The 13,813-nt window shown below is 35.4% G+C and overlaps 2 protein-coding genes across 3 annotated transcripts; one reads left to right on the forward strand and one right to left on the reverse strand.

The window, feature by feature from the left end:
* Nucleotides 1-294: 294 nt before the first annotated feature.
* LOC124944074 (protein TOC75-3, chloroplastic) lies at nucleotides 295-4,787 on the forward strand. The gene is made up of 8 exons (XM_047484534.1): nucleotides 295-459; nucleotides 815-2,104; nucleotides 2,209-2,430; nucleotides 2,509-2,616; nucleotides 2,953-3,144; nucleotides 3,246-3,494; nucleotides 3,957-4,211; nucleotides 4,330-4,787. Exons 2-8 carry the CDS (start codon nucleotides 932-934, stop codon nucleotides 4,567-4,569), a joined length of 2,439 nt encoding a protein of 812 aa, XP_047340490.1. The 5' UTR covers nucleotides 295-459; nucleotides 815-931; the 3' UTR covers nucleotides 4,570-4,787.
* A 1,806-nt stretch (nucleotides 4,788-6,593) lies between these two features.
* On the reverse strand, nucleotides 6,594-11,407 carry LOC124942628 (dnaJ homolog subfamily B member 9). Of its 2 annotated transcripts, XM_047483167.1 has the most exons (5): nucleotides 10,962-11,407; nucleotides 8,287-8,446; nucleotides 7,154-7,186; nucleotides 6,980-7,074; nucleotides 6,594-6,899 (listed from the first exon to the last, which is right to left on the reverse strand). In XM_047483167.1, exons 1-5 carry the CDS (start codon nucleotides 11,319-11,321, stop codon nucleotides 6,705-6,707), a joined length of 843 nt encoding a protein of 280 aa, XP_047339123.1. In that variant the 5' UTR covers nucleotides 11,322-11,407; the 3' UTR covers nucleotides 6,594-6,704. The 2 variants fall into 2 exon arrangements, with proteins under 2 accessions (XP_047339123.1, XP_047339124.1); XM_047483168.1 differs by lacking the exon at nucleotides 7,154-7,186 and having other exon boundaries at nucleotides 10,962-11,404.
* Nucleotides 11,408-13,813: the final 2,406 nt, after the last annotated feature.

Genomic DNA, 13,813 nt, shown 5'->3' on the forward strand with positions numbered 1-13,813 from the left:
ATATATATATTATTCTTATATTCTTATATTTATGAGTTTTCTCTATAAGAATTAATATTTTAAATTTAATTCTCATTAATTTTTTTTTTTTTATAAACTAACATTATACTTAAAAATAAAATTTGGACCCTAATTCTTTTTGTTTTGCAGCCCACAAAAAAATGAAACAAGGCCTTGAGCGAGATTCATGGAGTCCAATTTAAATAAAATGAAACAGGGCCATTTAATTAAAATGAACAGCCTTTTATTTTATTTTATTTCCATCCTCAGACCAAAGCCCTTTTTCTTTTCATTTTGCCCAAACCCTCCCCCGACTGCCTTCTGTTCACTCCTCAGTCCCTCTTCCGATAAGGAATTCCGCCCGGCGCCTTTAGTACCTTGGTGCCTGCGCCCACGCCGACCAGTCGTCCACCTGCTTCTGCTGCTGCTGCCGAGAGGCGTCCACTTTTCAGCCTCCAGGTTTTCTCTTCTAAATCCAACCTAGATTATCTGAATGTCGGTTGATTTGAAACTAATCTGATGCAAATATATTTATCCTGAATTTGATGCATGCTTTTCTTGATGCTCTCTTGAGTTAATTAATTGAGGTGAATGAGTTCATTCGATCAAGATATGAAAATGAAATCTTGATTGAAATGTTTAATTGAATTGTGTACCAATGTGCTTCCATTTTATGATTCTTGAGATTGGTGCTTTGTCAAAATTATTTTCTTGATTCATACTTCATAATGATTATTGTTTCTTTCAATACCCTTTTGTTATCATCATGATGTTTGCTCTAAACTTGCCATAAAAATTCTTGTTTCAAAACTAGCTCATTGGAAGAAAACAAACGACCCTTGAAGTGAAACGCTGAAAGGAGTGTTTACGTCCCCCTTCCCGGCAAGTTTCCTTCGTATTCATTTATTTTCTATCACATTCCCTTATCTCAATGGCGGGAGCCTCAGGGCACTTCTTTACCCTCACTACTGGTCTGTCTTCTCTCCCTTCCCGACGCAAATTATTCCCTGCCAACGCTACCGCCCCAAGCGACCATCGCCTTTCACCCGTTGCTTCCATTAAGTGTGATCTCTCCTCGTCTAACTCCCCTCAAAACCATAAACCCTCTTCCCTCCAACCGCATCTCAGGCCCATCTTCACTATCGGAAAAACTCTAGCCTTTTCAGCCGCCTCAGGCATCATATTTCATCTATCTGGTGCAAACTTTATCTTTGGAGGCTCTGGCTCTGGCTCTGGCTCTGGCTCAGGCGGAGATGGTGGAAGTGGTGGTGGTGGAGGAGGAGGCGACGACTTCTGGCAGAGGATACTCTCTCCTTCTGCGATCGCAAAGGATGAGGAGTCTCCATCTCAGGAATGGGATTTTCATGGACTTCCAGCAAACATTGTTGTCCAGCTAAGCAAGCTCAGTGGATTCAAGAAATACAAGGTGTCTGATATATCCTTTTTCGATCGGAAGCGATGGACCACGATTGGAACTGATGACTCGTTCTTTGAGATGGTATCTATACGTCCTGGTGGCATATACACAAAAGCCCAACTCCAAAAAGAGCTCGAAACCCTAGCAACTTGTGGAATGTTTGAGAAGGTGGAACTAGAGGGGAAGACCAAACCAGATGGTTCTATCGGTGTCACAATATCGTTTACAGAGAGCACATGGCAATCGGCCGACAAGTTCAGATGTATCAATGTGGGCCTAATGCAGCAGTCAAAGACTATCGAAATGGATCCTGACATGACAGAGAAGGAAACATTGGAGTGGATTAAGAACCAAGAGAAGGATTACAAGAGGAGGATGGATAGATCAAGGCCATGTTTGCTGCCAACTCCAGTTCATCGAGAGGTGCTGCAGATGTTGAGGGAGAATGGAACAGTGAGTGCTAGGCTACTTCAAAAAATAAGAGATCACGTGCAGAAATGGTACCATGACGAGGGATATGCCTGTGCACAGGTTGTGAACTTTGGTAATTTGAACACAAAAGAGGTCGTTTGTGAAGTTGTGGAAGGAGATATCACACAGTTGCTGATTCAGTTCCAAGATAAACTTGGAAATGTGTGCGAAGGGAATACCCAACTTCCAGTTGTAAAACGAGAGTTACCAAGACAGGTGTGATGACAAGTTTTGATTTTACTATTTGTTTTTAAAATTGATTTGTTGATTTGAACAGGTGTGTTGACTTGTAAATGTGAAATTCTTGTTTTGACTTGCAGCTCCGACCTGGCAACGTTTTCAACATAGAAGCAGGAAAACTGGCATTAAGGAATATTAATTCGTTGGGTTTATTTTCCAATATTGAAGTTAACCCACGACCTGATGAGAAGAATGAAGGTGGTATTATTGTGGAGATAAAGCTCAAAGAACTAGATCAGAAATCTGCTGAAGTCAGCACAGAATGGAGTATAGTCCCTGGACGTGGGGGTCGGCCTACACTAGTAAGTTGTTGAAGAACACAGCTCTTGAATATTTTTCTACCTTTTAACTATGTATAATAATAATATTCTTTCTCTCAGGCTTCAATCCAACCTGGTGGAACAGTGTCATTTGAGCACAGGAATCTCAAAGGATTGAACAGGTCCATTCTTGGTACTGTGACAACAAGCAACTTCCTCAATCCACAGGTGTTTACCCTCAATAATATACTCATCAATCACATGACACCATTCTAAGGAACATTACAATCAATAATATGCTCATCAATAATATACTCATCAATCACATCATTTAAATCAATCAAAATACCTTATTTATTTATTTATTTATTTTTTTACTTCTTCATTATATATGTATACCATAATGTCCTTTTACCCAAATAACCTGATTTTCAATTACTTACACACAAGTTTATTTGCAAATAACCACTTGGGTATTCAAATTAACCCTAGATCAAACAAGGCCTTTGATTGTGCTATTTAGTTATCAATTCCTAAAAAATTACCCCTTACCTTTGCTTGCAGGATGATCTTTCTTTCAAGCTTGAATATGTTCACCCCTATCTGGATGGTGTATATGATCCTAGTAACCGAACCTTGAAAACAAGCTGTTTTAATAGCAGGAAATTGAGCCCAGTTTTCACAGGTGGGCCAGGAGTGGATGAAGTTCCCCCTATATGGGTAGATCGTGCTGGTTTGAAAGCCAATATATCAGAGGTAAATAGATAGCTGTGATGAATCTATCTCTACTGTTCTTTTTACTTGAAATGGATAATGAATTTGAATTGCATGTGATATGAATCATTATTATGTTGCAGAATTTGACTCGTCAGAGCAAATTTACATATGGGATTGTGATGGAAGAGATTACAACACGTGATGAAAGCAGCCATATTTCTGCAAATGGTCAGAGAGTATTACCTAGCGGAGGAATTAGTGCTGATGGACCCCCTACGACACTTAGTGGAACTGGTATTGATCGAATGGCATTTGCTCAGGCCAATATTACCCGTGACAACACCAAGTTTGTAAATGGAGCGATAGTTGGCGAGCGAAATGTGTTCCAGGTAAGGCTTCTCTTAAGTACCTTCACCTGGGTAATGCTTCTTTGTTGTTTGTTTTGCTACAGCTTTCAGTTAATTTGGACATTTTCACACTTTTTTAAAACAATTATAGATCTTAGACTGTCTCAGTTATTCAATGTTGTTGGCTCATGTTAGATAGTATAGAAGTTGTTCAATCTAAAAAAAACTTTTTAAAATTCGTCTCTTGTTTTGTATTGAATAAGAAACTGCCCATAAAATTTTGTATAGTCCACATCCGGATGAGAAATCCTATAGGAAAGGTGTTTCCAAATGAAGTCAAAGTGAGCCTATTTGGAAACTCGGCCAACGTTAGATCATGATCCATATTATTATGTGATTCTTGGTGCTCTATTTGTTACTCAAATTATAGTGTAATTATTTTTTTATTACGATTCAGATTACTTTTTAGATGACTGTAATTTGTGACAAACGTAACAAATGCAGGTTGATCAAGGTCTTGGTATTGGGAGCAAGTTCCCATTCTTCAATCGACATCAGTTAACCATAACTAAATTCATCCAGCTAAAGGAAGTGGAGGAAGGTGCTGGTAAATCACCACCACCTGTATTAGTTCTTCACGGCCATTATGGTGGATGTGTTGGAGATCTTCCAAGTTATGATGCTTTTACCCTTGGAGGTCCTTACTCAGTTAGAGGCTACAATATGGGTGAAATTGGTGCAGCCAGAAATATTCTCGAGGTAGGTAGTGTTATTGCCGACAGACTGAGTTTCTGTTTTTAATTTTTCTTGTCATTTAATAATTATACTTGTGAGGTGACTTCCTCAAGAAATTAATACTTATAATTGTTGGTTTCAGATTGCTGGTGAGTTGCGGATACCTGTGAAGAACACGCACGTGTATGCATTTGCAGAACATGGGAATGATTTAGGAAGTTCAAAGGATGTAAAGGGAAACCCAACTGAGGTTTATAGGCGAATGGGTCACGGTTCTTCGTATGGGGTTGGGATCAAACTTAATCTAGTGCGAGCTGAGTATGCAGTTGACCATAATTCTGGTACCGGCGCTGTGTTCTTCAGATTTGGAGAGAGATTCTAGGATCTTGTTCCAATTTTGCAAATTATATGTCTTGTGTCATTTTGTAGCTGCAATTAAACTGTAACTTTGAAGTTGGAATGTGGTTGGTTGGTTGAGCTTTTGTATTAGATTCTTCATGTCTTAGACTTGATATGAGCTTATGTATGAAAAAAATCAAATTAATTCCATTTCTAAATTATGATCTAATTGTTTTTTAATCTGTTTCAAATTATTGTTTAGTATTTGAATTGCGACTTTGTAGACGATTGTTTTTCTTGATTTTACTACATGAGTGCATAATTTGTCAATTGTTTTTCTTGATTTTACTACATATGAATGCATATTAATTCCATCAAAGGATTTAAATAACATTAGTTATAACTTAAATTCCAACCCATTGGTTTTTTTGGTACAAATATTTAACCTTTAATATGTAATAATATATATTTTTTAAATAGTGTTTAAATTATTTAAATAATTCTAACCAAATAAGACATTTAGCATTTGATGCATATTTAAATTTTTAATTTTGATTTTTTTAAATTTTAAATTATCAGTTTAGTTTCGGTTTAATCTATGAGAGTGTCTAATCTTACTGAAATAACCTAAGTTATAACAATTATAATTTGTCTTACTTTCCATTTAAGACATTTTTTTCTTGATATGACATGTAGTTGAATAAGAATGAGATGTCAAAAATTTGTCTTACTTTCCATTTAAGACGTTTTTTTCTTGATATGACATGTAGTTGAATAAAAATGAGATGTCAAAAATGGATTTGACCTAAAGTTTCAAGGTTTCATCAATGAAAATCCCAAGGGTGGGTTAAGCGGCAAGTCAACACTTTTTATACGCAATTGAGGAAAACTCAACCGTCTTGACAACTCAAAAGATTTATATAATTTTATCATAAAAAAATACGTTGTAAAATAATTCGCCGGAAGGACGAGAATAGTAACAGCAACCCGTCCCAATCCACTCTTATTAAATTTGTTGATAAAAAAAAGTTCATAAAACAGATTGCATCTAAATAAATAAATAAAAATCTGCTTCTACTAAATATTTAAGCAAGAGAGATTTTAAATATATAATATATTATAATTTGTCAAATATTTACTAATGCTTATGTCCTATTGGATAAGTTAAACCGAATTTTAATATTTTCAAAATACTAAAATGGGGACTAAAAATATATAAATTGTGAAATTTGATTATTCCTATGTACAAATTTCAAGTATTTTTTTATAGTTTAATATTTGTCTTGTCACACTGTAACTTACCGACCATTTTTATAGTAACCAACCGAACAGTGAGTTTAATTAATAAATATAAGACCTATAGTCAATTTGATTTGGAGATGGTTTACTTATAGACTTTTTTTTTTTTTTTAGAACGCTGGGTTCCGCTACTCCTATGAAGTGCGACTAATCCCCGCGGGTTAAGTACATAGCCCCGCGGGTTAAGTACATAGCCCGCAAACATACTTAACCAATAAACCAGGCGCAGAACTTGCCGCTGACGGACTCGAACCCAGGACCTCATGGAGGCCTGGGGGATATCCACCTCTTGTTGCCACTTATAGACTTACTAGCAACTATAAAAGGTATGAATTCAATGTTAAAAGATAGTAAGTAAATGAGGGTTGAATGTTTTGAATAAAAACAAAGATGGTTAAATGAAAGTTGAACATTTTAAAAATTCTAATACCAAAACTTAGGATGATTTTTGGATTACAAATATTGCCTCATCCATTTTCACCCCTATCTACACATATTAAGAATTTTTTTGAGGCAAATTCAAGGGTCTATCTATTATCAGGACCAGAGACGAACCCAAAAAATAGGATTGGAATGGACTTAAAAAATATTTGAGGTAAAAGTATATTGAAATTTTTTTAAAAAAATTAGCTGGTATAGTTAAATTTGAACCTTAATTTTTTTTTTAGCCCTTACATAAATCCGTTCCTGTCTATAACCAAATGAGAATCATCTCAAGATAAAGTGTTCAAGAGGTTTTAATTTATTTATTTAGAATGGAGCCAATAGTTTGTTAATTAGTGAACTAAATTCAATGGTCATATACTCAATGACAAAGAATATATATAATTTGGCCAAATGGAACAACAAGAGAGAACAAAAGGGAGACCAAATTCAACATCATAAGCCCAGTTCCTTTTTTAATCTAGCAAGGGTTGCTTCAACATCCTCTATATCATCTTCAATGCTGCTGCTCTTGCTCTTGTTCACAAATTCTCTTTCCCCTTCTTCCTCACTTTTTCTATCACCTTCATTATCAATGTCATTGATGCTAAGTTCCTTCTCTAAGAATTCAATGAACTCTTCTCCAATTTCCTGCCAATCACAAAAACACAGTTCAGAAAACGTACTGCCAATTACAATGATGATGATAATTAAAGTTTAGAACAACATACTGCCAACTCTTCCCAAAGGCTTTTCGGTTTTCCTTGTGAAGAAGACGTTTCTTCCCAATTCCTGTATTCTTCTTGAAGGTCCCTAAAGAAATCACCTGCAATTCCCAATTTTCATCATTCAGCTGGTACATAAAGGTAAATAATATATATGTATGCTTCTCACACAATTTCTACCTATTGTTATTTGAACATCCCTCAAAAGGTCACCTGCAGAATAAAGGTTTTAGCTAGTATAAGATCATCAAAACTATTAGGCCTTGTTTGATGAAGGTTTATTTGTATAAATAACTCGTTATCACATCATCAATCACTTCCATCAATCAAAATTACCAAATTACCCTTCCTTTATCTTATTATTTCATTTCAAATATTAAATAAAACGATATTTTAGTCCTTTAACCAAAAATTAACCCCAAAGAATCCACTTTTTCATCAAACAAGGAAATGAATACTAGTTTTGCATAAATTTCAAAAGTTTTACTACTCATCCATTCATTGTAATATTCATGAAAACAAGAGGACCAAGCAAAGGGAGTAATAGATAGGAGTATGAAAGTCAAAATCAGATGTCAAAAAAGCTCAAAATTTGGAGATAATTCAAGTGGAGACTGTTTGATCAAGAGGAGGATGAGACATAAGAGGAGAAAGAGATGTTTCAGGAAATTGCTCGACAAACTCTATATATTGAACAGTTTAAGGAAACGTGTGTACTAGTGTGGGAGCTACATTGAATGGAAATAGGTCGGTCTAAAGAAAGCGTACAAGTCCAAATTGACCAAATAATAATAGAGATGGAGCAACAAAGTATTCACTGCGATATGAATGTGAAGTCGAAATCTGTAGAGCTAGAAGCACAAACGAAACATAAAACATAGGTTTGATGAATGCTGAATTGAACAGATAAATGAAAAAAGGAGTTGCATTTGTAGAAGAAGTGCACATCTCCTGGGGGAAGTTATTGGGGTTTAGTGTTTCTCAATAAGAAGTTCTTATCTTTTCTCGAAAGAAATAGGAAGTTCTTATCTAAACATAATCTACATCCTTAAGAGACTTTTCGCTTGCTTTTATAAAGGTCTTTTTCCGTCGCCTTTTATCTTTCCTTTCCCTTTCCGTTTTTCTTTTGTTATATATGAAAACAAGAAAAAAATAGATTGAAAAATAAAATAAAAAATAGATTGAAAATTTCATAAGGTTTGGCCATCTCCTAAATTCAAGATCACAAGATCATGTAAACTGAAAAAGGATGACATCTAAATTACTTTATCAAAGACTAAACTTCTCAAGAGAATAAATTTTAATTTGTTTACCAAATCCATAGAACTCCTCATCTTGAGTATCTTTGTTTCCAAAAGGTGAATATGAATAATTTGATGCACGAGCTCCAGCATCATACTTCCTTCGAGATTCATCATTCACCAATGTGTTGTATGCCTGTTTAATCCTCATAAACTTCTCTTGAGCGTTTGGCTACACAACAAATAATTTCAACATCTGATTCATGAGAAATAGCACAATAATAACTTCAAAACTAGTAATCTTAAATCCACTATGTTATTAGTTTCTAGAGGTTATGTTTGGATGTATATAATGGGAATTAGAATTTTAATTATAGGAATAAAGTTCGTTTTGTTAGCTGAACATGTATCAAATGATCATTTTGCTTGCTGAATTTGTGTCGGGCTCAATTTGCTTGCTTGACTTGTTAAAATGGCTCACAAGTTAAATTTTTGTTAGCACCATTAAATATTAAACTTCAAATAAACATCATTATATATATATATATATAATTTTTTTTTTAAAGCACGCAAGAACCACCATACCAATTAAAACCCACATCCAAGCAGGCCTAGCTTTTTTTTCTTCTATTTATCCAACCTAAGGCATAGAAGATGCAACAACGGTTCGTCGTCCAGAACATTATCACCCTCTAGCCTCGTCATCGTCTTCAATCATGTTACCCTCAAGACAGATTGCCACTCAAAAGGTTGTCGCCCCCGCAACCATGTCGCCCTCAAGATAGGGTCAAGAATGGCTTAAAACTAATATAATATAAAGATGATATGGCCAACACCAATCTTATCGACAAACCCAAGTTTAGACTTATATATACTGTTGTAGTTGGGAGGATGCTTTGGTCTGTCGTAGTCATTTGCATGGTTTTGATTTGTTGTAATTAATTGTTGAAGAAACACTATGTAACAAGGGAAAGAAAGAAAGATAAAGCAAGTGATACTGGGACATGGGAGAGGAGACCTTGAAGGTTTGGAAAGCAAAATCAAGGCAAATGGTTGATTGATAAAATAGCGAGAGAAATTCCCAAAATACGTCAGAAAATCTATTAGTTATCTAACTCCCCCCTCTTTCTTTCCCACCTATCTCTCTCAATCTAGTCTATTTTCAGTCTCCATAAAGATCAATTTCAGTATAGACCTTGTGCAATTAGAAGTGAGAATTCAAAGATCCAAATAACAATTATAGCACTAATTGAAAGCATTTGCTTCTCTCGTTCATTTTATTAAATACAAAGCTTTGTTGCTCTCAAAGGTTCAATGCATTGTTACAAGATACTTCCATCTCAAATGATAAATTTCTGAAGATTATGAAACATAAACAACCCTTGTTTAAAGGATGAAAATAAGAAACCTTTTTAATAGATTCAGACACCTAACAAATCATCTCTAACACCTCTCTTTAGGGCGACACCGTGGGAGTATTTGGAAAACTTGGTTGGGCGGCAGACTATCTTAAGAGAGACGAGAATGAAGACGACAAGGCTAGAGGTGCAGATCATTAGGTTAGGCTGGTTTGAGTGCAGGTTTTAAGTGGGTCGGATTAGTTTATGTAAGGATGGTTTGAATGTTATTTAATTAAAAAAAAAAAGTGATGAAACATTTGTTAACATTTTAAATATTTAGCGGGGTTAACAAAAAAAAATTAACAGCAGGACTTGTTTTGAGCAATTTTAACAAGAATAGCAAGTAAATTGAGCTTCTCACAAATTCAGCAACTAAAATGAACTTTTGGTACAAGTTCATCAAGTAAAACGACTCTCTTTCTTAAATTATATCACAATTTTACAAAAATTGAATTGAATTACAATTTGATTCTTATGTTTGGAGAAATCATTAGTTGCAATCCTCAGGTGGGGAGTATGGAGACTGAAACTTCAAAATCATATACATTCAAATCTGTTGAATTATAATTTCAATTCCTTATTTTAAGTCATCAAAGAAAGAACTTATAATTGGATCCCAATTCCAATTCCGCCATAACCAACCATAGACTGAGAAAACAATCTATCTATATTGTATAAATTAATATACAACATTTGAAAATGACATTAACACAATATAATGTCCTTAAAGAGCCATTTAGTCAGTCTTTTTTGACAACTTTGGTAAGTGCAGTTAAATACATATGTAAGTGTTTTAATTTCAATTGGAGAAACAGTATCTCGTTGAACATATTTTCTTCAGTTCTTAGAAGGGACTTTTGGAAGCCGAAATCTGAAACATCAAAATAAAATGCCCAAGTATGCGAAAGAGTGTATCATCTTGTTTTTACTCAAATCATTTAAACCTCATTCCATCAGAAATGAGATTTAAAGTCCTAATTCATCGCCCAAGCGGAAACTTGTGAAATCCTGTATCCAAGTCAAGGAAGTGTCCAAAATCCAAATGACCAGACTATCTCGTGTTCAGAACCAAGGAATCAAGACAACCGAGCACTTATTGCTCCAAGTCAAGGTTCTTATTTGGCTTGGCTAATGAAGTCAGCAGCCTACCCCTAAATAGTTTTTGTTGTTTTAATCAATCATGCAAAAATCTTTCTTAGCTAATAAAGTTAGCCTAGCAGAGCAAACATGCAAGTGAACCTAGCCAATCCAGTCATTTCTAGGCAATGCTTATCATAATAGAACTCTTTCTCAGAAACTTCAATTATCAAATTCACAAATCAAACAAATAAAGATGATTCGTAATACCTCTTTATTGACATCAGGATGATATTTGAGAGCAAGTTTTCTATACGCCCTTTTGAGTTCATTAACTGTGGCTGAGGGACTGACCCCAAGCACATCGTAAGGAGACTCTCTACGACTTGCCCTTACCACTAGTGAATAATTCTCTCGCTCGTTTTTCTTCTTCTTCTTCCTCCTACTCTGAAATCCGTTCCCAAGTGAAAAGCTCCGTTGGGCGTATTCAGGAACGTCGGGATTCCAACCATACCCAAATCTACAGCAGCGAAATGAGGACCGAGTGAAAGATGACGTCGAACCGAAATGGGAGGTGAGGGAGAAAAGGCATGCGAGGTCAGCTGGCGCTGCTTTTGCGAGCAGATCCATACAAATTGAGTAGAGAAGAGGCAAAGTGATCTGCCTAAAGCCGAAAGATCCATCATCAAGAAAGTATTGGTCTTTAACATATGCGATTGGAATTGGAGGAACCCACAGAATCGACGGATGTCAAGCCTCCCTTCAGTCATGGATTACCAAATTGGGTCTTGAGCTAACAGATAGTTTGCTACAAAGGCTTCGAACTAAATTTGAAAATTTAAACCCTACCAAGTTCTATATTTCCTAGTTTATAAAATTAGGCCTTAAACCTAACTAAATTTGTAAGCTTTTTATAACATAATAATATTATTAGGTGCTTATTTGAATATATTTATTTGATAACTAACATCACTTAATTATTCAAATCAAATTAAATAAATTATATGTATTTTATAAAACTAAAAATTAAATGTTCAATATATATATAATTTTAACTAACAAATTAAAAAATTAATAATATAATGATGTTAAATTATTTTGAGTATATAAAGCCTAGTAAACACTAACAACCCACTAATAACATTGTCAATATTTACGTGTGTTTATATATAGCTTTTAAATATTATATTTTGGGAGCAGTTTCGGGAGTGTATTATTCACAGTCCATGATCTATTTAAATTACTCGAATATAAAAGTATCGAGCCGACAATCATTTTCATCCCTACTCTTGCGACAATCTCGACACCACAACGCAGAAGACAAGCCACGCGACCCAACTTTGTGCGACAGCCATAAACAACTATGGAATGGATTTGTAGTCTCCTTAGGTTGGTTGATCGATCAAGTGTATAGAATTTCAAACAAAACGCCATTAATGATTTGTATCTGTACTTCATCCAACTTGATCGTCTAGGCAATGATGAAGCGTAGGTGAAATGATCACCAAGTTAGGGTGATCATTTCAACATTTGAATCAGCCGATTTGGTTGAGTATTGACCGAGTTCCACTTTTGAAAAATCATAAGTTTTGGCCGATGATTATTGTTGTTCGTCGCGAGGAAGAAGACAAACTAGAGCGGAAATGACATCGTTTCAGGCTGAAATGCGAACGCCTAGGTGTTATGTCAGCATTTCTTCAGCGCTATGTTGCGTCTAGGCATTTCGTCATCCACTGCTTCGCGAACATGTGTTTCTGAGAAAAATAAACTTTTGGAGGAAGAGGAGATAGAAAGACTCTTAAGGATTTCTTCTATAAGACTGAAACAAACTTTTTTATTATTCTTTTCTCTCTTACTTCATATTCAGCACGCAGACCTTTATTTATAGTCTCTTAACAGAAAACAAAACGTACAAGAAATAAAAACAAATATTAAAGACAAAAACTGTAACAGCAACATTTAAGGCTGACCCCTGATTACTAAAACTGCTAAAACGTTTGAGATCTCCACCATTAAAGACATTCAATTTATTATTTAAAATATGGCTGACCGTTATTTGAGTTTATTGTGTAACAAATTCCTCCCTTAAACTCAAATCTTTTCCATCTTTCATTCCGATCATCCTTTTGAAATTTTCGAACAACACAGTTGGTAGCGCCTTTGTAAAAATATCCGCCACTTGATCACGACTCGCAACATGACTTAATCGCACTTTACCTTCCTTCACATGTTCCCGTATAAAATGGAAACGAACATCGATATGCTTGCTCCTCTCATGGTGCACCGGATTCCTTGCCAACTCAATTGCTGATTTGCTGTCGACTCGTATTTCAGTTGCTTCGTGTTGCTGGATTTGTAGTTCGTTCAGGAGACTTCTTAGCCATATTGCGTGACACACACACCAGGATGCTGCCACATACTCTGCCTCACATGTTGACAATGTCACTATTGGTCGCTTCTTTGAGAGCCATGTAAAAGTTGTGTCTCCCATATAAAACACATATCCCGATGTACTTTTTCGATCATCTATATCTCCACACCAATCACTATCGGAATAACCGATCAACTTGTATTCCTTTGTCTCGGAGTATAGTAACCCGAGTGACGACGTTCCTCAGATGTATCGAAGAATTCTTTTAATAGCCTTCAAATGCGTGTAGTTCGGTTCCTCCATGAATCGGCTTACTATGCCGACACTATACGCAATGTCAGGCCTTGTGCATGTGAGATATCGTAGACTTCCGACTAAACTTCGATATTTATTGGCATCCGTACAATCTCCTCCCTCAAATTTAGAGAGTTTTGTTCCGAGTTCCATTGGTGTTGCTACTGGGTTGCATTCTTCCATCTTATTCTTTTTCAGAATGTCTTTTGCATATGCCTCTTGGGACACAAATATTCCTGATTTTCCCTGTCTAACCTCAAGACCAAGGAAATATTTCATTAGCCCCAAATCTGTCATTTCGAACTCCCGAGTCATAGCGATTTTAAAGTCTTGTATCATCTTATCATTGTTCCCCATGAATATAACCTTGAATTTCTTGAATGACTCGAATGCTTCCGATTTTTCTTTCAAAAAATAAACCCAAGTTTTTCTTGTGTAGTCATCAATGAATGTAATA

The sequence above is a fragment of the Impatiens glandulifera genome, chromosome 6, assembly GCF_907164915.1.
Source record: "Impatiens glandulifera chromosome 6, dImpGla2.1, whole genome shotgun sequence".
NCBI classification, from domain to species: Eukaryota; Viridiplantae; Streptophyta; class Magnoliopsida; order Ericales; family Balsaminaceae; genus Impatiens; species Impatiens glandulifera.